Here is a 25,770-nt window from a genome sequence, read left to right on the forward strand (position 1 = left end):
AGCAAATGTAGAAGGGTCATGGGGAAGACAGCTCTTGTTACTGGTGCAGCATGTAGTTTTCCATCTGAACTGATGGAAAAACTGAGTAATTGAGCTGCAAGTCTTGTTGTACCATCAGGTTACCATGCTTTACTCTAACCACGTGTACTCCCTGCTTTTCCCTGGGGAGGTATCCTGCAGATCAACATCAGAACAGCTCATCTGCCTTTGGAGTGGTCTGTGTCTTCTGTCATTGCTCTGAAAGCTGTTCACAGTTACCAGTCAGTGAGGCTGGCTGGTGAATGGTGCTGTGCTTTGGATCAGGCATGAGGCAAATGGGAGAGAAAGATCTGCCCTACTTTGAACAGAAGAAATGCTTGAGCTGAGGTTTTCAAAACAGCTCAGCATTGAGCTTGTTCTGCTCCAGTGTCATGTTAGAATGTACACGTAGAACTGCATATCCCTCATTTAGGCTTTGTGGCTCTTAAATAAGCTAAACCATAGCTAATTTTAGAAATATCACTGAAAAGCTCTTCTTCATCTCATTTCATGGCTAAGAATAGAAAGAGCTCAGAGCTCCAAACATGTGTTTAACAAAGCAGGAACCAGCCCAGTGCTGCTCTCAATGGGAAAACCACATAACCCATGGCCCTGCTGCAGGACAGGAATGCCTGTACCACACCAGTTTGTGCTGGGAAGGGGGATTACATTCCCAGTACCCCACTGTATGCAGTAAATCTACACCTGTTAAGCATCAGGAATTAGAGTTTTCATTCATTCTCAAATGCAAACATGCGTGCCTCTTGGTTTTTATTTGCATGAGCAAACCTTTGTGGGAAAGGCAGATGTAAAGCAGCGTCTCCATCAGCCTGTTTTCTTTTCCGCTTCATGGGTTTCCTCCTCAGAGCAGGGATGCAAAACACAGGACTTGCCCAGGGCTCTCAGTTCACTTGGAGCAGCTGGGATGGGTCCAGGACAGGCTGATCAGAGCCACTGTCTGTGTCTGTGCCTCCCTCACCAAAGCCAGCCAGAGCTTCATGCTCATTCTGTCTGAGCAAAATCATTACCAGAGTGGAAGGCACCAATGAATTGAATCCAGGGATCCTAAATGACTTGTCAAAAGTCACACAGCAAATCATCTGTAGACATCCCAATGAGACTGATGAAAACTGCCTGGCATGCCCAGCTCCTAGCCCCTGGAGAGTTGTCTGACCTGCTCTGTTCCCAAACTGACCCTGTTCTGGAGTGCTGTTAGTCCTGGTTTCTTTTGTGGATTTATCTGGGACAAATCCTAACATTCCACCACCAAGATGAAGTCAGTTTGGATTTAAAGGCAACCATGGGCGAAACTGGGCATGTAGGAAACAGCACGAGACGCTCGAGGCGAGGAGGCTGCGTAGATGGCAGCCTGTGTGTGTGTGTGTGTGTGTGTGTTCCTTGCTGCTGTGCAGCTCTTCCATACAGGTTCCCCTCTCTCTGCTCCAACATGCAGGAGGTCTTCCTGTTGTGCTCACCAAAAAGGGCCTTTTCCAAGGTGTTGGGCTCCAACAGACATGCTGCACATAACCAGGAGCAGCTGCAAGAGGAGACAGATTTTTCTTTGCTTACTTTTCCTGGATTTTTTTGCATCTCCAGTATTACCTCAGCTCCCTCTGGTCCTTCTCCAGCACTGGAGCTCAGACTAACAGGGATTTCAGCCCAAGGGCTAACTGGTGACCATGTCCTGTTTTCAAAGACATTACCCTCAGCATTTAATGGTGGCCTTGGCAGTGCTGGGTTAATGGTTGGACTTGATCTCTATAAAGTCTTTTCCAACCTAAATGATTCTGTGATCCTGTGTCTGTCCTTGCATGACAGCCCTGATTAAGAAAGCCCAAACATGACTTTCACAGTGAATATGAAGGATTCACTGTGAAAGTCCAGATTTAGACCCTGTGGTAGTCCAGGACAGAGAACAAGAGCTTTGCATTGGGTAACAGACTTGGAGCATTCATCCTGGAGTAAAAGATACTGGAAATGAATGGAAAAAAAGTTTGAAAACTTCAGGCTGGTTCAATCTGTTTTCCACTTATCCAAGAAATCACCTCCAGCTGTTTTCCCTGCTTGGTTTATGGATTGGTTTTGGGGGTTTTTTTTGCAGGATGCTGCAGTGTTTGTTTAGTAATGTGATTAGTGTTTGTGTAGTGCTTTTAGCTATTCCCAGCCTTGCTGGCAACAGCAGAACTGCAGAGGGCACTGGCTATCCTTGCTGGTGGATCCTGATGACTTCTGAATCCTCTCCATCATTGTGTCTTGCAGTCCAACAAAGTTCCCGTCGTGCAGCCGTCGCACGGAGTGCACCCGCTCACCCCGCTCATCCCGTACAGCAACGACCATTTCAGCCACGGCTCCCACTCACCCCACTTGCCCGCTGACATCAACCAGAAACAAGGTAATGGCAGCACTGGGACCTGTGTGCTGGGAGGGGGACAGAGCTGGAGACCACTGAGGCTGGCACCTTGCTGGTGCCAAATCAATGAGAAAAACCAGGACCTTTGGTCAGCTGGGACATTGCTGAGCAGGAGGAGGTTATTAAGTTTATTGGCAGTGCTCTGTGATCCATGAGCAGTTTGATACCAAAAGTGCCAGCCCTGCTGATGGAGTGTGCTCAGTTCTCTATACAAGCTGTCCTGCACCCTGAGACCAGACCAAAGCCTGCATGATAATGCACAAGAGTCGACCAGAAAATGGAAAGTAATCTTTCCTTTGACTCATACCCAAACTGTTGTCAGGTTGTCATTTTGAGAAAATAAATGCTTGAAACAGGAAATATTTTGACTAAACAGGATTGGTGTCTGATAGTTGACTGGATTGTGACATGTGTGTCCCCATAGCCACATGTTATGTGGTTGTCACCTGGTTTGGCTTTTTGTGTTCCTGTGTCAATTGGCTCATGGGGCTATAGAGGAAAGTACAGTATGTTGAGGTTAAACTTTCTAAAATAAACTGTAAATACATGTATGTGTTGAGGAATTCACCCCAATCCATCATTCCATCATTCTTCATGGGTTCCTGGCAAACTGAATGCAAAATCAAACTTTTCTCAACCTTACCTTAGTGTGGAACATCTGTTCAGATTACCCAGTTTTTTACACAAACCTGGGCTGATGGTAGGGTTTAGGTCTGGAGGTCACATTCTGGACTCATTAGGGATGCTGATGGGTAGGATTTAGGTCTGGTGTAAGGGATACCCAGGCACATCCTGGCTGTCTTCCAGGCAGCACACCGCTTATCAGCCATCAGAGCATAATAAACTCAGCAGAAAAATAGAAAGAGTTAACAAAATGAACTTACTAAAAGCTCAGGTAAAGAGTAGAGTCTGAGAGAAAGTGTGCAGGAAGGCAACCCGACACACCTTCCCCCACGCTGCCTTTGCTGTACCTGGCAGAGCTCTGCCCCTCCAGGAGCTGTTCACGAGCTGCCTCCTGGGAGCTCACTCCTGGGACTCAGCCTGGGAAGCCTTAAGTGATACAAGAGCAGCTCAGCCAAGGGCAGAGCTGGCTGTATCCCTCTGTGGAGGCTACGGCTGGCACTGGAGCAGTCCCTGAGCATTCAGCTCTGCTGTGGGTCAGTCATTCTAGGACACTGTCCTTGGGCTGCCCACCTTCACCCTCAGTGCAGGCACTGTCCAGTCTCCCCTTCCCATTTAGCCTGTGCTTCTACAGACACAGGGAGTCTATTTGTCCCAGAGACCCACCTTGTGCTATTTTCAAGGAAAGGTGCAGCCCATAATGCTCAGCTGGGTCTTGCCTTTGTGGTGCAGCTGTGATCACACATGCCCCATGCCTACACTGCTGGGGCTGAGGGTTTTCTCCCGTGCTCATCCTGGATGTGCCCCATCTCTGTTTTCATCACTGAAACAGCTCCCATTATCACCCAGTGTAAGCACTTGAGAGGCACTCTCATTCTCCCAGCATCCCTTTAAAGTTTCTCACAGTAGCCCAAGGACACACAGATGAGGAAATACAAGCAGGAATTCTGAGTCAGTGGCTGGTGGCCCAACCACTGGGCCAGCAAGAATAACTTGTGCTCTGACTTACGCAACTCGCAACTCGTACTGTTGGGGGTGCAAATCTGAGGATGTTCCACCAGCTGCCTTGTGCAGGCCTGGTTTTGTTTGACCCTCTGTGGGCCACTGAGTCCTACTTGAAGCAAATCTCAAACTAGGCTATATATTTCTGTCAGGTCAGTTATATGCTTATTTTAGCTGACTCCTAATAAAATGCTTAGAAATGGTTGGTATCATTCCTGTATAATCAGGTATCACTCAAACACCTAGGAGAAAAATCCAGCTGCAACTGCTTGCAACTCATCACCAATTTAGTCCATGTATTTATCATCCAGGATAGCTACTCAATAATCCCAGGTCCCAGTTTTTGTCTGAGGCTCGATAGCAGCCATCACTACACCAGGCCGCTATCAGAGCTCAGCCCCAGCACCCCTCCAGTTTCCCAGTGCAGGGGTCAGCTGGAGGCTGGTTGTGCCAGCAGCACCGTGGTTGTCTGAGTCCCACCCGCAGCCCCAGGCACCACAGGATGTTTTCCAGCCCAGCTAGGAACGGAGCAATGCTGCGTCTGTGTCCCCTGGCCATGCTGCCTGTGCCAGCAGCTTTGAAGATCACACAGGGATTCCCCATGCAAAGGGTGAATTCCCAGCTGGCACCATACCCACCTCCATAGTTCCTTGGCACCCATAGAGCAATTGTTTTGAACTCAAATTGCTTAAAATTAAGTTGGAAGTGATGCCTGCTGGAGCATCCCCACTGCCTGCTCATGGGAGGTCCTGCAGATGACTGATGGAGAGGGAGCATAGGAATGGCTTTGACCATCCACTGAGCACCCGAGTGGGCTCTCTGGGAAAGGCAGAGGGATGCCTGGAATCAGCCAAAACCTTACCAAAGCACGGTGCTCCTTGGCCTCAGGGTGGCATGGAGCAGCTATGATGCTTGTGCAAGAGCGAGATGTCTCCTCCACCCCCCCTTATGTTTGTGATTTTGAAGCAGTGTGGATGACCCACCACATCCCCACAGACAGAGCCACAGGAGACACCATCCTGCCACTTGCAGATGGCTATTTCATGTAGCTGTCCACAAGTGCCTGTAGATGAAGCAGCCAGGGGGGTGGGAGCAATCTGGGTCACCCAGGGAGTGCAGTGCCACGTTCAACTCCTCTCCTTCTCCCTTCTTCCAGGAGTGCACCGTCCTTCCCAGACCTCAGACATCCCCGGTTTCTACCCCCTGCCCCCCGGTGGAGTGGGCCAGATCACGCCGTCGATGGGATGGTGAGTGAGGAGGGCTCGGCCCATCAGCCCCAGCCCCGCAGGACGCGAGGGACGGGGATGGGTCCCTGAGCCAGCCCAACCACTGCTGCTGCTCTCCGTGACCTCCACGGTGCCTTCCCCCAGCTTCTCCCCTCCTGTGTGCTGTGTGAAGAGGGAGGAGAATTTAGCTCTGTCTTGGAGGTGGGAGCAGACCCGTTGAGAGCCTGGAGGCTTCTTCCTAGCTGAGGCATCCCTGGAGAGGGGTTACACCCTACCCAATTCAAAACTGCCTCCTGCTTTACATCTGTCTGTGTGGATTAGGGAACCCAGAGAGAGCTTCCTACTCACCCCTCCTAATCACAGCAAAAGTCTCTTTTTTGAGTAGGAGGTAATTTTCTCCCTCACTGGACTTTTCGGCACAAACAGTGCCCTGAGCACATCACCAGGGCACAAACAGTGCCCTGAGCACACCACCAGTACGCAGTAATCCCGTGGGATGCTCCATCTGCCAGGCCATGGTGTTTCTTGGGATCTGACACACAGGGAAAAAGTACATCATGGCAGGGACCTGCCAGGAAGCAACCCTGGTACCCACAGCCTGGCCACAGCCTGGCCAGTTGGTAACCACTGCCCCAGCAGGCATGGGAAGGGAGAGACCATGAGCTGGAGCACTCCCAAAATGTACCCCCTGTGTGGGTCAGCCCTGCAGAGCATCCTGCAAAGCACAGCCTGTTGGTAAACCTGCCCCAGGGACACAAGTTAAAAATACACCAGTGTGTTCTCGGTGGTCATTGCCACTGGTTTTTGTCCCTGTGACCATGAGCACACTGAGAGAGCTGCCATGTAGGCATCATCACCCCTCAGATTAATATTTAACCCCCAGTGATGATGTAGGGACATGGCAGAGGCTGACAGGGAGACTGGTGGCTGCAGGTGGCAATTCAGGGTTGCTGGGATGAGGCAAGAGTGCAGGGCTGATGATCACAGGGACAGTGGCCAGATTCCCCCAGTGCCAGTGGATAAAACCCTGGCAAAACCCAGCAGAGAGCTTCGGGCACAAGAACCTATTGCAGAGTGAGAAAGGGGAAGCTTCTCAAAGCACAAAGTAAAATGTTAGCTTTTGCTTTGTTTTGTTTATGAATTTCATGTTCCAGATATTTAACCACAAGGAAACAGAGAATGAGACCTTTGATACAGAGTCTGGCTTCAAAGAAATTACATTTTGCCTTCTGTGCTAAATCTGCTACTCTTGGGTGATGATTTAACTCCTCATATGATGTGATTCATCCTCAAGAAAAACAAGGACTGGGGTGACTGTGCTGTAACATGAAAAAAACAGTTGGAGCGGGGAGAAAGGAGCCTGTTTATCAAAAGGAAGGTCCACTCCTGGGTTAGGGTGATGCTGTTCAGACAGCCCTGGGCTCATGAAGGGAGGGCAGACTGGCTTTTTATGGAGATTTTGTGGGGCAGTTGGTGGTAGAGAGAGCTTTCATGGCTGAGAGCTGCTCCAGCATCCATGGGGTTTGGCATCTTCCTGCAGCCTCATCAGATGTCTTCATTAATGGCTAGTGGAGCAGATATGGTAAAGCAGCAAACAGCCTGACATGCAGAGAGCAGCACCTTGAGGCACATGTGTCTAATAGAGCTTTTGCTCATTCTTTTCCTTGCCCAACATGTATGGAAGAGCCCCAAACCCATTTGTGGAGTGCCCAGTCCTCAGCTGAGGCTCAGCACACCGCTGTGGGTGGTGGAGAAGCACTGAAGTCTGGCAGGTTCATGGCAGCAGCCAGCAGCAGGGGCTGTGTGCCAGGGGTGGGTGTATATGTATGTATGCTTCTCTGGGGATGCATTCCAGAGAAGCTGTGGCTGCCCCATCCCTGGAATTGTTCAAGGCCAGGTTGGATGGAATCTTGAGCAACCTGGTCTAGAGGCAGGGGATTGGAACTGGATGATCTTTAAGGTTCCTCCCAACCCAAACCATTACAGGATTCCATGGTTGTGCTGGTGCCACCAAGTAGCTGCCAGGCCAGGGCAGCCACACATGGGTAGCAACTTTTCCTCCACAAGCTGGCAGGCAGGAGCTGGGCACAAACTGGTTTTGTTCTCACTGAGTGCTTCGGGAGGAGGAGCTGCAGTCACTCTCTCTGTAATTAAGCTGGGATGACAGTCAGATAAAAGCTTCCAAGAGTCCAGTCAAGTAAGTTTTGCTTATGGGAGCCTGGCAGTAAACATTAGCCAGGAACCTGCAAATCATGTCACTCACCTGTGCCCAGGGCCGAGCACGGTGGTGCCATGGCAGCCTCTCCTCCACCGTCCCACAGCCTTTTTTCTGAGCCACCCCCCCATCACCAGGTGATCCTCTGGAGACAGGCGGAGAGAGCTGCGGTTGTTCAGCTTGGAGAAGTTTCCAGGGAGGCCTCAAGAGTCCTTTCCCGTACCTAAAAGTAGCTCATAAAAAAGAGGGAGAGGGACTTTTTATATGGGCAGATAGTGATAGGACAAGGGGGAACAGTTTTGAACTGAAAGAGGAAAGTTAGATCAGATGTTAGGAAGCAGTTTTTTACACAGAGGGTGGTGAGGCCCTGGCTCAGATTGCCCAGACACTGCAGCTGCCCCATCCCTGGAGTGTTCATGGTCACCGTCAGGTTGGACAGGGCTTGGAGCAGCTGGATCTAGTGAAAGGTGTCCCTGCCCATGGCAGGAGCTTGGAATGAGATGAGCTTTAAGGTCCTTTCCAACCCAGACCAGTAATTCCATGGTATGGGCTGTAATCGTGCACCATCAGGGACTGATTTTGCAGTTGCTTTAATTTTCATGTCAGAGGGACTTTGGATGAAGCTGCAAGTGCCTGACTCCATTCCTATCCCATTGCCTCGGCCTCTGGAGAACCCAGGTCGCTTCTGGATTCGCTCCAAGTGTTTTCTCGGCCCTGGGGCAGCCGCCTCCAACTTCAAAGGCTGTTTCGCTTTCCCGGTGCGCAGCAGCGCTGGCTGTTTGTTGGTGTGTTTATACCCACCAACATCTGAGGGGTCGGACAGGGCTTCTGCCTGCCAGGGTGTAAACAGCCCCGGCTGCCTTTCCTGCGGACAGATCCCGCAGATTTCAGTCAGGCCAGGAGGATTTCAGACAGCAGCAGGATCGGGAGCCTCCTTCCTGCCCAGCACAGCTCAGGGGTCTGACTGCTGCCCTGCTGTCATTATTCCTCTTCAGGGCAGAAACTTCTCTTTAGCCCTGAAAAATACCAGGCATCCAGGAGACTGGGTCCTTCACAGTGCACCACACTTAATGATAATGGAAATTTTGTGGATTTTTTTCATCATTAGAGCTGAAAATAGCTGGTTCTGAGTTTAGGCACAGCTCTGTGCAGCCTGGCCAGAGGATCCCAAGTACCAGCACAGTTGTAAGCACCCCACTGTGCCCCATCCCTGGAAGTGTTCAGGGCTAGGTGGGATGGGGCTTGGAGCAACCTGGTCTAGTGGAAGATGTCCCTGCTCATGGCAAGGTGTGTTGGAATAAGATGAGCTTTAAGGTCCCTTCCAAGCTAAACCATTCTGTGATTTTAAGGTCCCTTCCAAGCTAAACCATTCTGTAATTCTATGATCTCTGTTTCCATGTGCAGTTTTAGGTTAGAAGCAACTTTTGGCAGGTTTGCAGAACAATCCAAGGTATTTTTGAGCTATTTCCATATGAAAATGTGGGGGTTCCCTTGCTGGGAACAACAAGGAACTTCCTGCATAGTTATTTTACTATCTCAAAAATAATTTCCAGCCCCAGGTCTGATATATGTCTGGTCCCCAGTATGAAACAGCCTTCAAAAAGAATGCAGGACTGAGCTTTTGGCTTCTTTAAAACTGATGGGTGTCCTTAAAAGGGTGTGCTGAGGAAATCAGAGCATTCCTGAAGCACAAAGGCAGGGTAGCTACCTTCTCTCCAGGCTCCAGGAGTCTCCTGTGCTTGGGGCATCACAGCATCACAGAATAGGTGAAGTTGGAAGTGACCACAGTGGGTCATCTGGTCCAGCCTCCCTGCTCAAGCAGCGTTGTTCCAGAGCACATGGCACAGGATTGTGTCCAGACAATCCTGGGATATCTCCAGTGAAGGAGGCTCCACACCCTCTCCTGCCAACCTGTTCCAGTGCTTGGTCACTGCACACTAAGGCAGTTTTTGTCATATTTATCCTCCTGATGAAGCTTCTTATGCATCAGACAGAGAATCTGAGCAGGCTTTAATTTTTTATTTTTTGTCATACTGTGCTCTTTAGAGCAACTTCTTCTGTGCAATAGCAACATCTCCTGATTTTTCAGCATGCCTCTGCACTTTGCATTGTTACCAGGTAAACTCAAAGCTGCAGCGTTAGTCAGTACCAGGGGCAGAAGGGGGTCAGAATTGGATCCAACCTTTGTAGGAAGGCCCAGGTTCTCTCAAAATAACACCCAAAGCCCACACTGCCCCTCAAGCCTAAGGGACACCGAGTGTCCGCCCAAGCAGGGGCATCAGTGCTCTGAGTCCCGTTAGCAAAGGGTATCTTTAGGAAATACCACGTAGCTGTGGATACTTTATAGACTCTTTCTTCCTGATCCCAGGCAGAGCCAGTCTGTCTATCCGCTCCCGTCATGTGGATTTAGACAGCCGTATTCGTCAGCGCTTTCTGCTGGGGCTTCTTTCTCCAGGTGAGTATGAGCTGTGTCAGACAGGGCAGCTCGGCTGGTCGTGCAGCTTGCAGTTTGTGCAGCAGGAGCTTGCAGCAGACCACAGCCACCCAGGGACAGCCACGCACCCTCCCCAGGGCAGCCACGGGGAGAGAAGGCGCTTTTAGGCAGTGTCTGGTCCAGGGGAATATTGATGATGAAGAATGCACAACAGTTGGGTTTTATTCAGCAGTGCTCTAAAGAGTCAAAAACTCCAGCCTTCAGCTCAGCACTGGGAAAATGGGGTGGAATCCATTGCTCAGGACTTTGCTCTGTGTCACTAATCCTGAATGTGTCCCTGCTGCCACCACTGCTTTGCTCTGCAGAGATGGATCTGGTTTACTTGGTCTTAGCTTTAAAAGCAAGACAGGAGGGGGCAGTGATTTGCTGCCCTCCCATCAGAACAAGTCATTTCTGTGAGATACAAACACACCTTCTGCCTTCGGGTGAGCAAAATGCATCCCCTGTGGATGGGAATCACTGAGCCCAGCTCTTCCAGGTGTGCTGCTGGGCAAAGCCCTCCTGGTTCCATAGGGATGCCAGGGCCACACTAGCTTTTACTTCTGCTTCATGTTGTCCTGAAGAGCTGTTAGTGGAGATTTCCCACAGGAAAACCATGCAAATCCATGCTCAGGCGAGCCCTTAGCCATGCAGAAACCTGGATCCATGCAACCCTCGATCCGTACAACACTTGATCCATGCATCCCTTGATCCATGGAGCCTCTTAGCCTTGCAGAAGACGGGAGGGAGTGCTGCCAGTCCTCCTTTCTCACAAGGTATCACCCATGCACAGCTTCAAAAGTGAAGGCAAGAGGAGCTAACGGTTCCCTGTGGAGCCCCAGCAGCCTTCCTGAGCTCCTGCCTGCACGATTTTGGGGTGGATTTTGCAGCACTGCTGCAGCCGAGAAAGTACACCTGGTCAGATAAGGATCAGACTGTGCTGGTGGATTAAATTAAACAGCTTTTCTTTTCGTGCCAGCATATCTAATGAACAGTTCATCTCCCATGGGCAATTCTGCCATCTCAAGCTGCAGTCCTAAAGTGGCAAGCTTGGCAAAGCTGACTTTGCTGGCTTTGTCCTCCAAAACTCCGGAGAGAGCTAATGAAGCCTGAGAGCTAATGAGACCTCTCGTGATCTCAGCCCATGTTGTGGAGAGCATTGCTTAGGCAAGGTGCACCTCCTAGAGTTGCAGTTGGGTTCATGTTCAGACTTAGTCTATTTCTGTTAAAAGAAAGGTCGGGGTGGTCCTAATCTCTCCCATCCAAACCCCAGGTTGAGTTTGTTGTTCCTTTCTGCAGTGCTAATGAGATACTGCAACAATAGGAGTGTGAGCAGCTGAAACTGCTGGGTGAAAGCACCCTTGATCTCGGCCAGGCTGGCTCCTGCTGCAGGCGGGTTCCCTCGCTGTGGCACCGAATCCTTTCCATCCACGTGCCCACGGCTTGACCGGCCGTGCCACAAGGGTGACCCAGGGGTGGTGGGCACTGCCTGCCCCCCACCAGCCTGGCAGCCCCTGCGTGCTTTCCATGTCCTCGCTTTCCGTCTGCTTCGCCACGTCAGAGCGCGCTCCGAGGGACGCCGCCCCGGCTGCCCGGCCCCGCCGTGTCCCCGGCCTGGCGCAGCCCTCCCGGCACGGCTCACCCGCTCTCTGTTGCAGGTTCACTCACCCGCTGATGCTGGGCTCTGGCATGCACACCACTGGCATCCCACACCCCGCCATCGTGCCCCACTCCGGCAAGCAAGAGATGGAGCACTACGACCGAAACATGTGAGTGGGAAGTGCTGGCTCAGCAGCATCAGCACCTCAACACCCATTTCATTTGTCACTCTCAGTGCTCACACGGGGGGAGGATGCATGAACACTGAGCTGTGCATCTGAGGAGCAAATCTCAGGCCCTCCACCTGCTTGTGCTGTTGGGTTGTTTTGGAGTTGAGTCTTCTGGTGGCTCTGATGCTAACAGCCCCTCCTTTTGTCCCACCAAGGAAACCTCAACCAGAACCAAAGAGAGAGAAGGAAGCCAAGAAGCCCACTATTAAGAAGCCCCTGAACGCTTTCATGTTGTATATGAAAGAAATGAGGGCAAAAGTCATCGCCGAGTGCACCCTGAAAGAGAGTGCTGCCATCAACCAGATCTTGGGAAGGAGGGTAAGAGCTCACGGGGCCCAGTGTCATCACCTAGTGCCACATCCCTGTCCCTTACAGGACATAACAAGCATCTGCTTCAAATCCGGATGCTCTTATCCCATGAACACGGGGGCTGGATATGTCCTGGGGCGGGGTGGCCGTGGTGGGCTGTGCTGGGAGGGGACAGCAGGGCCATGCTTCACTGCTGTCTGTCCTTGCAGTGGCACGCGCTGTCCCGAGAAGAACAGGCCAAGTACTACGAACTGGCTCGCAAGGAACGGCAGCTCCACATGCAGCTCTACCCCGGCTGGTCTGCCAGAGACAACTATGTGAGTCCACCATGCTCAGACACCCACCCTATGACATGGCCTGGGGGGCTGGCTGGTGTTTACCAAACACCTGGTCCTGGAAATGCCATTCCTGGCAGCACAAGAGCCATAGACATTCACATTTCAGGAGTATTTTGAACACCCTCTTGGCTTATTGCCTGGCTAAAGGATGAATGATACATCCCCCTGCACCCACAAGCATTTATTTGCTTATTGTCCAAGCAAATACAAAGGAAGAGAAGCTTTTAAGTGCTGTGGATATATCTTTGGAAATGTAATTTTATGGAAGCAAACTGCTCTGTGCACCTTGGACAGCAGCTGAGGTATCTGTGAGGGTGGTGAGGCCCTGGCACAGGCTGCCCAGAGAAGCTGTGGATGCCCTATCCCTGGAAGTGTCCAAGGTCAAGTTGGACAGGGATTGGAGCAACCAGGTCTAGTGAAAGGTGTCTCTGCTTATGTCAAGGGGTTGGACTAAACTCTCCCCAAAAACAGACGGCAGAGATGATGCAGAAAAAGCAGAGGTGACAGGAAGCCCCAGCCCACATTTTGATGGGCACACATCTGGAGGGCATCAGCATTGCTGAGAACAATGGCACCATTTTCCTCCAAGACCAAGCACATCCTCCATGGAAATCCCAGTCCTGTATCATTTTCATCTGGTTCCTTTCTCCAGAAGATAGATGATGGGCTCCAAAAGTGCATATTGGTCCTCCCTGCACTGTGAACCAGCTGGTTTGGGTGTTGTGGTTGTTAGAAGAGAAGCTTTTCACTGCAAAGTTGAGCAGGAATGAGGAGGAGGTGGAATGTAGGTCACTTGTGCAGCACGTGATGCGGATATCAGGCAGGAAATACAGTTGCTCCCCCACTGCAGGAAAAGCTTACCGCAGCTCAGAGCTTTCCACCTTCACTCAAACCACAAGAAGTCACATAAAAAGTCACAGGTCAAAGGCAGCCCTGGGAGCTGCCTGTGCCACACAGATTTGCTTCCGTGCTGCTGTGCCCTCATTAATCAGCTCATTAGGGGACGAGGGGAGGTGCTGCATCTTGTGAATCAAAGAGGCAGTTTGGGGATAAAATAGGACTTTTTTATTAGTGAAAGAAGAATGAGAGATGGGTCCAGAACTGCAAAAGCAGCGAAATAGATTAGTATTGCTTTAAAATAAATATCTGGGGATTTCCTAAAACTTTCTTTCCCATTTGGATTCAGGGAATATCAAGAACCAGTTTCAGTTTGGGTATAAGGCACCACATTAAAGCATGTTTTGGAAATAGGGAAGTTTCTAAAATGGACCAAGTGCTTTTTAGAAACATAAGGAGGAATAAGAATACGACAGGAACATCAGCTATTGATAATATTCTCTCCATTGCAGGCAGCAAATCTTGTTTAATTCTATTACTCTGATTAAATGTATGAATTAAATTATCAGTTCATTAATAAAAGCAATAATGGGTGGGATCCCCAGGTGAGATGCATCAGACTGGGCTGACGAGTTCTGGTGTGAGCTGGCAGAGATGCTGAGCAGCGCAGGCACAGGCACTGGCTTTATTACAGCTGGTTTACATCCACTAATATTTTCCCTCACACTTTCTGACACAGCCTGCACCATAAATCTGGGTCTTAACTGCATTTGCAGCATAGCCCTGGATTCATAAGCCAGAGCATGGAGCAGTGTGTTGGGAAGAAGATGGAGCAGATGTGAGGGTAGGGGTGGGGACATGGCTGCCATCACCTCTCAAGTTTATTGCAGTTTCTAAATATGCACAGATCTTATGCAAAGGGCTGAGCCAAAATTCCTGTGGTGCTGGATCCAGGGGTATTGGAGATAAGGGTTAATCCCTGAGAAAGGGCACAAGCCCAGAATGAATCTGTGCTGTGCAGAAGCCATAGCAAGTGCACAAAACACGTTTGGGTTTCACTTTGAGAGTTCCTTCTTAGGAGTGCTGGAATGGGAAGAGGGGGAAGGAAGGGGACACCCTCATAGATAAACCTGAGTAGTCCCTGTGCAGCCGTTTCCAGTTTATCTCCTCCTGGAATGGGCTGAGCCACCAGCACTGTGGCTCTTACTGGATCTTACCTGGAAGCAGCAGCCATCCCCAGCAGCCAGTCCAGCCCCAAAAACACTGCACAGCTCCCTCAGTTCACTGGAGCACAGGTAACAGCCTTTCCTTTGATTTCCTAGGGGAAAAAGAAGAGACGAACACGGGAAAAGCAGCAAGATTCCAGCTCGGGTAAGTGCGTGCAGCCTGGCAGCTGTTCCTGCTTTCCTGCTCAGATGGGAGAATCCAAAGCAGTTGTTGGGTTTTACCATGTTTTCTTTTATTCTCCAGAGCTTAACTACAGAAATACACATTCATTATTTTTTTAAGCCATTGTAAATTAACATTTCTGTGACTTTTTAATAGACGTGTTTGATTTAGAACATGGGTAGTGTGTGAAAACTGCAAAGATTGGATTTTGGCAAACGTATAATAACTTCATATAAACTATCACTAAACTTTATCTGTTGAAAACATCCAAGGTGAATGTCCCCATCAGACCTACAGATGATATTAACTAAAGAAAACTCCTCTCAAATGCATCCATATTGTGTGTGGGATGAAATGTAGTGGCAGGACTGAAGATCATTCATGGGACCGCTCCAACTTTGGTTGTCATTTCAAAGTAATGTAGAGTTGAAGCAAAGTCATGCTAAACCCCACCCCCCTGTACCACCCTACCGATCAGAAAAGGCCCTTTTGACAGACTTCAGCTGGTCACAGACACATTCCCATCATCCAAGGCTATTCATGTGCTGATTTCTGAAGTATTTCTGCCACATCAGGAATAATCTGAATTATCTGTACCAATAAATATTCATTAAAAGGGAATCATTATCAAGAGATGTGTCCCAGCAATACCTTCAGTTTAATTAACACTGTTGATCTCATTCAGTGTCGAGTCTGATAAGAGGAATACAAGCTTTTAGGGCTTTACGTAGAGTGCATTGCATATTTTTATATATCCATACATATGTCTTGTCTGTGTGATACAAAAATTATAATTTTGCCTGTTACAGATTGAAAACCAACTACTGGTTGTACACAACGAGACACTGATGGTGGTTGAAAGAGAGAGGCTGGATCCAGCACAGAAATGTGCTGTTCCAGCTCATTGACAATACCAGCGAAAACCATCATGTGCCAGAAAGCAAACAGGGCTTCACCCTAACGAGTCCTGTGATTATACAGTAAAACAGCAACGTTTTAGGATAGGCGGTGGAGAACAGCTTTTCCACTACAAATGGAAGGGGTATGATGGGGGGCAGAGTGGAATACCCGGGCCTAGGTCTCCTTGGTGCTGGCTCTGCTCTCAGCCTGCTTCTGCAACGTTTCCTCCTCTTTTCTCCGTGCGCAGTCCGAGCTCGCTGGCAGCCCGGTAGTGTCTGCTGGAAAGGCAGGGAGCCGGGAAGGATGCAGATACAGGAGTCAGGATCGCCTGCGGGATTTGGCAGCTTTTCCAGACTTGAGACATTTGAAGAGCTGTGAATTTCCCTGTAATTGCCCACGTTTCTCGAAGCTGTTTCCCAAACCACCTCCAGCTGCCGGCAGTGATCACTGATATTTGCCTAACGATCACTTTTTTCCAGGTGGTGCCAGCGCCATTCTGTAGCAGAAAATAATGGGATTGTAGTCTGTTAGTCGTGTGTTAAAGTGGCTAAAATGATGTTGCCTCTTTTCTTCCTCGTGCTCCTCCTCCTCTTTGTGCCTCTGCCTTGCCCATTCTCCGCCGCGCATGCTTCTGTGTTCAGATCCTGCCTCTCCTAAGAAATGCAGAGCTCGCTTTGGCCTCAACCAACAAACGGACTGGTGCGGCCCGTGCAGGTGTGTATCGGCATCTCCTCGCTGCTGGGTGTTCCTGGGACAGGGGGTTCAGCTCCAGGTGTCCTTCTGCAGCCACCCAGGTGTCTGCAGCCATCCCGGCACCAGCGGGGGCTGCTCTGTCCAGGCAGGGATGGGCTGTGCTCTGGGCATCCTCAGTTTTCTGAGCTGCAAGGGACTGGCTCTGCTCTGGGGTTTTTAGCCCTTCCGAGGCAGTGTTGGTCCAGTGCTGTACATATTCTTCAGCTGATAGACTTCCTTGGTCTTCAAAGTTTATTTCCAGGATGGAGACCTCTGTGACACTTACATGAGGCTTTTTTCCTCCTTTAGTGCTTTCCAATCACATTAGTGGCACCCTAGGGCCAGCAAGTGAGAATTTAATGGGTGTTTTTTCCTATTTATACTGTGCTAACCGTGTATTTCAAGATCCAGCTCTTCCTGAGCCTTAAATTTTGCAGTACCTGCCATGGGTGGGGTGGGACAGCCTCAAGCAGCAAAGCAGAGCAGTGCTGTGCTCCTCAGGCTCCCAAAGATGGATTTGGTCAAGAAATAGTAAAGTTCACTTCAACCAAGTGCTGCTGGGCTTAGGGGGCTGCAAAGGCAGCCAGGCAGAGAAAGCTCCTGGGAGTTTCTGGATCTGGGTGCCGGAGCACAGAGAGACTCCAGCTTAGACAGACGTCTGCAATTTGCAGTTTTACACCAGTGCATGAGGAAAAAGGTGGAAGTAAAGTACTGCTTGATGTGTTCCCTCCAGCTTGAAGTGACTAAAATAATTTAGTCGACCCAAGTCTGACCTATACCTTGCTGCAACCCAAGCTCCAGTCGCTGTGGCTGAGCTTCACGTGAGCTCCCCTCCTGCACCTCAGCGTGCCACAACAGCAGAGCTCCCTGTTCGCCTTTTATTCCCTGGGTAGTGTCATCAAGCACCATTTTTTAATTGATTAAGAATCCAGACAGAGCTCCCTTAGTGTCTGGTTAAGACGTGAACATCCAGAGGGGGCTGCTGGAGTGCCCTGTGCCCCCTGCAGCTGTGCTGCCAGGCCGAGTGCCCCGCTCTTCCATGGACACTTCTTCCACCTTCCCTCTGCCTCCATTCCACAGCTCTGAACTCAGCTTCTCCTCTGCACGGCTTCCCGATTAACACAGGCTGCTGGAGTGCCCAGACACCTTGGCATGCTCTTCTTGTGTACTCCGTGTAACCAAGCCCTGGTCAGCCAGAGCTGCTCTGCAATTCTGTACTAACGCGCTGCTGCCACTCAGGGGCTCCTGCCCAACGTGCTCTGCTCACCTGTGGAGAACACCTTCCCCAGGAGGATTTTCACTCCACAGGAGAGGCTAACTGGTTAAGACTGGGTGTTCCTGCTCTAGAGCTTTCACACTCCTTCCCCATACCCTGGACAAACATTCCAGAGTGCTGTAGATTCCAAATGGAGAGGGATAAGTTCCCTTAAAGGGAGAGGGATAAACACCTTTAGCTGTGTAACATCCACCTCAGCACAACCCATGGACTGGGCCTTTATCAGCAGTCTGTAGTATCACATCTGCATTTTTCCCAGTGTTACTTTAAATCCAGTGAATCAATGGGCACATTCCTGTAATCTTAAACATGTCATCGAAGCTTTATCCTGCAGCTACTCCCAAGATGTCTCTGGGAAACACAGCTCTTCCTCGGGCTTATCTCTGGGGAATTACTACCCATGGAAAATACCCTCGAGTTGAATACTCAGTTCAGCTGAGCTGTTGTGTTTCCTATCGCATTAATTGGGTCAGCACGGCTATCGATGGCACTGACAGCAGTGATAGCACTGCTCTTGTTCACATCCAGTGCAAGTCATGTTTACTACTGGACTGGTTAATGCACATTCTCACACTGGCTGGTTTTTCATTAGGAAGATCAAAGAAAGGTGTGTGCCCGCATTAGCGAGTTCTCCATTTGATCAGTTTTCCTCAACTGAGACAGCCGAGGCAGGGAGCTGGGTGGGAGGTGTTCTTTTACCTGTTCTAGCTGTAAAGGTTCCAGCAGAGGAATTGTCCCTCCAATGCTGTTAAAGGTGACATCTTGAGAGCTCTTTTGTTTGAGGATCTATACTGAGGTGCTTAAGGACCCAAGGCAGGTGACATGAGGGATCTGTCACATGGAGAGGAGGAACACCAGCTCAACAAACAGTGGAGACAAGATAGTGTGAGGGACTGGCTCTGGACAACCAGATTAAAACAATCTGGATGTACAAGGGACATCTGGAACTCGGGATAAATACTGAACAGAATTGTCACAGGATGTGAAGGAATCATGGCCAAACCCAGCTACAGCAAGAAAGATGTGTGACTTTTATTTTTGATAACCCCCAAATCATAACATACAAACATGTGGGGAACCTGAGTGTTTCTTCAGGAGGGATTAAAGAAGGCTGGTCCCTGTTCCCTAAGGCAGGTGTGCTGCCTTAGGGACCTTCCCAGTCCCAGCAGATTTCTTGCTAGAAGAGCAGGGCTGGGGGAGGAGAGCTGCCCCTGGTGGGTACTGTCCTGTAAAAACCCCTTTGGGTCAGTAAAGCCATCCCCAGCTGATGAGCTCTATCACATTCCACAGAATGGAAGCATGGAACTGAGTCTGTCACCACTGCAGGACTGTTCTGCCAATCTCTCTCCCTAGTGTCTGCCCACATTGCATTTTGTACCTGTACTCCACTTCCCAAGGGAGAGGTGACATCCCAAGAGGAGCTCACAGCAAACACTTCCTCTCCAGGATCCCCATGGGCTGAAGTGTGATTGGTAGCTCTGTCAGGGCTGATTTTCCTTTAGCTCAGTGAGCAGGTGAAAGGTGATCTGTCCTCCAAGGAGCAACAAGTCCTCTGAAGGCCTCGGGACTGTTCCAGTTTTCAAAGCAGGACCTCAGGCACCCTCAGACCATGTCCCTCCAGCCAATCCCAGGCCATTTCCTTCCCTTTTCCTGAATGGTTGCTGAGCACATTTCTGCTCATCTGTATCACTGAGTTGTCCTTGGAGGTGGGGATGAATGGGAAGTACACTCAGATTCAGAGAGAACTCAGAGCAGAAGAGAAGAGCTGAGAGCTAAGGCCAGGTTGGATGGTACTTGTAGCAACCTCTGGTTTAGTGGAAGGTGTCCTTGCCCATGACAGGGAGGTTGAAACGGGGTGAGCATTAAAGTCCCTTCCAGCCCAAACCAGTCCATGGTTCTAAATAGATGATACTGTGCACAAGGCTAGGAAAGTGCTGGGAAATGAGCTCTTGGAACCTTCAGATTTTGGGATGAGAAAAGCTGAGACTGGTGTGACGGGCAGCGTCCCAGCAGAGCACAACCTGTGACTGCTAAGCACAGTGGTGCTGACGTGCCCTGGGACACCAGTGCACACGACTGTCCCACAGGCCCTGCGTGGGCTCAGTGGCAGCTGGGGAGGGAATGCTTTAGTCCTGAACTTGTGAGAGCCAGGCACCCACACAGAATTCAAGCAGTTAGGGTGGTGGCTGGTGAGGAGTGACCTCATGGGTTAGATTTTTATTATTATTTTGATTTTTTTTTTAGTTTTGGGGTGTTTATTATTATTTATATTATTATTTTTAAATTGTATTGTTTCACTTTTTAATTTTTTTCATTTAATGGCATTGATAATTATAAATATGAGGGGGGGTATTTCTTTTTTTTTTTCTTTTCTGTTTTCATTTTTATTACAGCATGTTGATGTTTACTCCTGTTTCATGCCCTCCTCCTCCTCCTCCTCCTCCTCCTCCTCTCCCGTTGCGGCCGAGCCCCTTCCTGCTGGCTCCGCTCCCGGCCCGCCGGCGCCGCCTGGCGGTGTCGCCGCAGCGCTGCAGCTCCCGCGGGGAGAAGGGGACGGCGGATCCGCGGGGCTGCGGGACCCTCCCGTTACTCACACAGGCCTCTCTCTGCTGTTCCAGGAGGAAAAAGAAGTGCATTCGGTACCTACAAGGAGAAGGACGCTGTGCCAGCCCAGTTTCTTCCGATGGAAGTGCTATAGACTCCCCTCCATCCCCACCGGACGCACTCCGATGCATCCCCTCCGCCTTCCCGTCAGAGCAGCTCGCAGCCCCCGCCGACGCCGCGCACCGCGACCAGCCCGACCCCTGCCCCGTGTCCGCACACCTCCCGCCCGCCTCCGGCCCCTCCCGACACGGCGCCCGGCGCTCCTCGGCGCCCGCCGCGCCCCCCGCCTACAGCCGCGCCTCCTCGGGGACATAGTCCCTCGCCAGCCGCTGGCCACACCGGGCACTCCGCTCGCCCACCTGGTTCCGCTGACCCTGGACGAGGACCAGAGGCCCAGCCAAATCCCCATCTCACTGTAAAACATGCAAAGTTTGGCGACAGGATGACTTAAGGATGATGGAAAACTCAATTGGTTGGGTTTTTTTTTTTTGGAGGGGAGGGTTGATAAAGATAGAAAAGCAATTTCAAAAAAAAAAGGTAAAAAATAAGTACTTGCCAAAATTTAAAGTGCTGATGAGTAAACAAGCCTTTTGTCCCTGCCCTGTGATGCTTTTTTTTTTGTTTGTTTGTTTGTTTTGGGTTTTGTTTTGGTTTCTTTTTTACTGCATTATCTCAAAGCGTGGCAGAGAGCAGAGCCACACCCCCAGCTTGCTGCTGTAGGTGGTAGGTGCTGTCAGTCTAACCCTGGCTTCGACTCCCTGCCCTCCGAGCTGCTTGAAAGTGTAGCTACTCACAGATCTCCCATAGCCCTTATACCAAGGAGCTGGAAAAGCTGGAATATGAGAATTTTTTTAAAGCCCGTATGTTCTGAAAAGGAAACGAAGCAATGCCGGTGTTCTGATCTGACCGGGTAAAACAGAAATTAAATATTTAAACTGATGAGGTGAATTTTTTTAACTTCTTGTTTGACAACAGGAAGATGTTGTTTGCAGGTAACAGGTCTCTGTGCAGACATGTCCCATTCCACGGTTGTACAGCAAGGCAGAGGAAAAGGGAGCACCAGCCAGGCAAAGGAGCACGGACCAGCTGCTGGAAGGGCTGATGGTTGCTCAGGGCATTGGTCAGGTGCAGGGTCTGCCCTGCTGTCAGGAACTGTCCTCTGCAGATGTGGATGGTCAGAAATCCCACCAGACCGACTGGCCAAAGCCTCAGAAATCAGTCTGTTGCTTTTGTAGGCTCTGATTGAGCTCTGCACCTCCACAGCAGCGAGCAGGGCAGGGCATGTGGGGAGCCAGCAGCCCCCGCAGGCTGGCCAGTAGCCCATGATCACACTAGCCCAGGGCAGAGGACCACGCTGGCCAGTAGCCCATGATCACACTAGCCCAGGGCAGAGGAGCACACTGGCCAGTAGCCCATGATCACACTAGCCCAGGGCAGAGGAGCACGCTGGCCAGTGGCCCAGGATCACACTAGCCCAGGGCAGAGGACCATGCTGGCCAGTGGCCCAGGGCAGAGGACCTCGCTGGCCAGTGGCCCAGGATCACAGTAGCCCAGGGCAGAGGACCGCTGGCCCAGCAGGTCCTTCGGCGGAGGTGTGAGCTCTCCTGTGGCGGGGCAGCGTGGCAGCAGAGCAGCACTCACTGCCCTGCTCTGTAGGCATCTGTCTGTACATACCCTCGGCGAGATAAGAACTCTCTTTTTCATGACTCAGTATAGAACATTTTAACAAACCTTATTCTAGCTTCTTCTAAAAGATTCTCCCTCCACCCCAGTGACAATGCCAAATGTTAATGTATTCTCTCCAGCTTTAAAATGTTTACCGGTTTCTGGTGTTGTATTTATATTTTGAGTTTGATAAACAAAAAACACTGTGGATGGATTATGAGCTCAATGAACTGATGTAAATCCTGAATAATTCCAAGTTCTGGATTTACTTCAGGTTTACAGTCTTCTCAGAGACCACAGTCTAGTCCAGTGCTGACTTTTTTTCCTACTTGAAAGAAATCTATTCCAGACTGCTGAAGAGAAAAATGACACCACACAGAGGTAGAGGGGGCACTATTTTTTCCTACTTGATAGATGGGTTTTGGAGTACTGAATACAAATTATGTAGTAATATTATTGTAGAACTGCAAGAAATTTAAGATGACCTTTATAATGTACAAACTATTTTTATATTTTTTTCTTAATGCAAAAACACAAACCATAATTTTTTACATTGGATTAAACGTAACTTTTTAACCAAGTTTATGCTTCAAAGATTTAAAAATTAAAAAAAAAAAAAGCCAAACCTAACTAGTCTGTAGAGCAGCTTTGGGTTTAGTCCCTTTATTTAGATAGTTTCGCTTCTAGTCATGTAGATGTTTTATTTCTGGTTTTAGTTTTGAAGATCTAAACCTATTTCTTTATTCCTCTCCTGTATAAATGTAACTTCAGAAGCACTGACAGAAAGCTATGTGCACAAACCTGACAAGTTTGCAAAGAGTCATTTTGAAGTTTGAATCATTTTAACCCTTAGAGAAGTAGCATTACCTGATCCAATGCCAACTGTACACTTTTGTACTGACTGCACTCAGAGGGTTAATTACATAGCACTAGATCAATATGCAATCTGCTCATTTTAAATTATTTTAGCAACCTTAGCCAACAGCATGTTCCGGTGCTGAACAGAGGAACTCAGTAGACTTGCCAGACCTGATATGGTCTCTTTAGTCATTTGATTTTCAAACAAACAAAAAAATACAGCTTTAAAAATGGCTGTGTCTCAGTTCATCGTTTGTCACTCTGAGACCCTCTGCTGTAAGGTGCTGTAAGTGTCACCTACTGGAAGCACCACGGATGACAGACCAGCCACCGTAGCCTGGTGTACCCCTTACTGGGTTTAAGGCTGGTGTAACTCAACACCTGACTGCTATTGCATGGCTGGATGACAGACAGAACTTAGCAGCAAAGCAAAGGCAGGTAGAAAAGAAGAAGCAGATGTGTCTAAGTAACACCAGAGGAAATTTCAGGGAAAGTCCTGATCAGTATTAAACTGGCCGAGGCACCCAGACCAGCCCTCATTCATTTCACACCCTGGGACTTTCAGCCGCTGATTTCAAGGCTCCTCTGGCCCATCCATGGTGTTGTGAGTCCCCGCCTCGACCAGCAAAAGGCTCATCTGCATTACAGGCGCCTCTCACTATTGTTATTCCAACTGACTCCTGCAAAAGCTCCTTAGTGACACCTAACACCCCCTCTCCAGGAGCCCTTGCCTTGCCCTCGTGGCACAGAAGCATTTCCAGAGCCCCAGAGCTGGAGCAGTGACACCCACAGCGTTGTCTGCGTGTGCTCTGCTCTATACACACAGGCCAGACCTCACTCTGTGCTTCCAGCTACTGCAGGATAAACTCAGAATACCCACTTGGGATATACTGCACTCAGGTTATACTGGGGTACCTGAGAAAATGTCATTATTTTTATTCCAAAACACAGAAAAGATACTGTTTGGCTGCCCCTTTCCAAGACAAAACAGCATGACTGACTTCTGTTCCATGGCCCCACGGCTGATAACCAATGCCAAAACAAAGTTACTAATACCAAAAAAAGTGTCTTTCAAACTGCCATATGAAGTGTTGCTATTTTGTGTTAATACTCTTTTTTAATAAAAGGAAGAGTTTACCCTGAAGTTTTTATCTCAACAAGATTTTTTTTTTTTTGAGTTATTTTACAGCTGTTTTAACTCTTCCTGAAATACATATTTGAATTCCTGGAATCAGTCTGAATGTAGAAGTCATGGAAGTACCACTTCATTAAAACAAGTAAAACCACTGTATGTATGTAGCAGGGATAAATGTTTTGCAGCTGTACCTTCATTTGTCCAATGACTATCCATCATTTGTTGTAATTTTTTTACTTCACTGAGTTTGTATTTTTTGGCTTTTATGTTCAAAGTATGTTTATAGCTTTATAAATAAAGTAATTGCCAGACTGGCTGTTCAAAAGAGGCCACTGGAAGTTATAATGCTATCAAACTCTCAAGTAACTATTTCTTAGCATTCAAGAGGATTCCTTGCTGTTGGTTTTTCCCTTCAGTATTTGTATGTTTGAATAGTTTTCAGAATAACTGCCAATAACCTTCAATGGGTAAGACTGAAATAGTACAGCAAGGGTACAAAGAAAACACTTTTTTCCTACAATTCCTACTGACACCCAGCCTTGCCTCTCCCTACCCCCAGACTCAATCCCTTTATCCAAGAGAAGCCTGATCCCTGATCATGCACCAACTTAAAAAAAAAAAAAAAAAAAAAAAAGAAAAAGAGGGGGGAGCCTCCAGCTTTAATACAAGTTAAACAGCAACAGAAAGTTTAACAGTGGGAAATCAGTCTCTCCTGCTTTCTGGAATTTCAGAGTACACAGCCAGTGCCTGTTAGGGCAGCAAGGAGCAGGTTCAGCTGAAGCATGGAACACAGGCAGCAGCCACATGACAGCCCAAACTCTCAGTACCTCCCCAGGGTCTTTCTCTACAGCTGAGCACCAGTATTACTGGAGTGGGTAAGACAACCGAGAGCTTCAAAAAACAGTCTTTTCCTGCTGACATCCCTGCCAGGCAGCTACAGAATTTGAATCTGGCTGAAGTCTGAGTCAGTACTGCAGGGGAATTTCAATTAGACAAAGTAAGTTGTGTGCAATCCTAACTACCAAGACTAGTGAGAGTATTACAAATCTGCCAAAGCTACACAATGCCTTGAGTGCACAGACCAGCCCTCCCCTACACCTCTACAGGTACCTCAGTGCCAACAGCCAAATGTCACAACCTGGGGCTTCAGCACAGGCTCCACCACTGCACATCTGACCAGGACAGCTCACGCTTTGAGCCAGCTGCTCTCACAACTACCAAGTTTTAATCCCAGGTGTAGTTATGCAGGCACAGCACAGTTGGAGCAGTGCAGTGAGGAAGATAAACTGTGTCTTTGTCTCTCCCTCACCCTGAAGCAGCATGAGGCATCGTGCAAGGCAGTGGCTGCTGACAAACATTGACACTGGGCTCGTGACAAGCACCCAAAGGAATTTACACAGGCTGCTGCCACCACACACAATTACAGCAGGCTTTTGAATATTAACTACAAACATAGCCACAGAAAGGACATCACATTTTCCTCTAGTAGCACTTTTAAACTGAGGTGCATTGTTTGCAATACAGGCTGCTGGAAAGGCTTCAGCATGTCCAAGTGTAGCAGTGGAGTATTTTATGCCCACTGACAATGTCTAACACACCCAATATAATGCACAGCAGCACAAAGGCAGGGCCCACAACCTCCTGAGAAACCAGGTGTGAGGAGCAGTTGTATCCAAAGCATGAGTTTGAATGCTGCTTTCATAATGGTTACATCCAAAATGTAGGTAATCTTGGTAAGCCATCAAAAAAGCATCACTCAGCTTCATCTCAAAGTTGTCCACTGTGTCTGACCACTACCCTGCATTAGTAATTTAAAAAATTTACATGTGTTTTTATTTTAATTAACCACTGCCTAGGTGCTATTATTTCTACACTCAGTAGTAAGTGACAGTAAAATTGTCTAGTTCCAAATAACTAGAACCATTTGCAAATA

General features: G+C 49.0%; 1 protein-coding gene across 7 annotated transcripts in view; it reads left to right on the forward strand.

Annotated features, from left to right (window-relative positions):
* TCF7 (transcription factor 7) overlaps positions 1-21,122 on the forward strand; it is a 69,749-nt gene extending 48,627 nt beyond the window's left edge. For 2 of the 7 annotated variants that reach the window (XM_068205749.1, XM_068205750.1), the window contains exons 4-12: positions 2,278-2,410; positions 5,208-5,298; positions 9,861-9,947; positions 11,624-11,734; positions 11,950-12,112; positions 12,313-12,420; positions 14,601-14,649; positions 16,209-16,281; positions 20,194-21,122. In XM_068205749.1, the coding sequence (XP_068061850.1) occupies positions 2,278-2,410; positions 5,208-5,298; positions 9,861-9,947; positions 11,624-11,734; positions 11,950-12,112; positions 12,313-12,420; positions 14,601-14,649; positions 16,209-16,281; positions 20,194-20,494 (1,116 nt within the window). In that variant the 3' untranslated portion in view covers positions 20,495-21,122. Of the gene's footprint in view, positions 1-2,277; positions 2,411-5,207; positions 5,299-9,860; positions 9,948-11,623; positions 11,735-11,949; positions 12,113-12,312; positions 12,421-14,600; positions 14,650-16,208; positions 16,282-17,192; positions 17,321-20,193 lie in introns of those variants that run through there. The other 5 variants (XM_068205751.1, XM_068205752.1, XM_068205753.1 and 2 more) reach the window with 4 other exon arrangements.
* The last annotated feature ends 4,648 nt before the right edge of the window (positions 21,123-25,770 follow it).

The sequence above is a fragment of the Anomalospiza imberbis genome, chromosome 15 (genome assembly GCF_031753505.1).
Source record: "Anomalospiza imberbis isolate Cuckoo-Finch-1a 21T00152 chromosome 15, ASM3175350v1, whole genome shotgun sequence".
Classification (NCBI taxonomy): Eukaryota; Metazoa; Chordata; class Aves; order Passeriformes; family Viduidae; genus Anomalospiza; species Anomalospiza imberbis.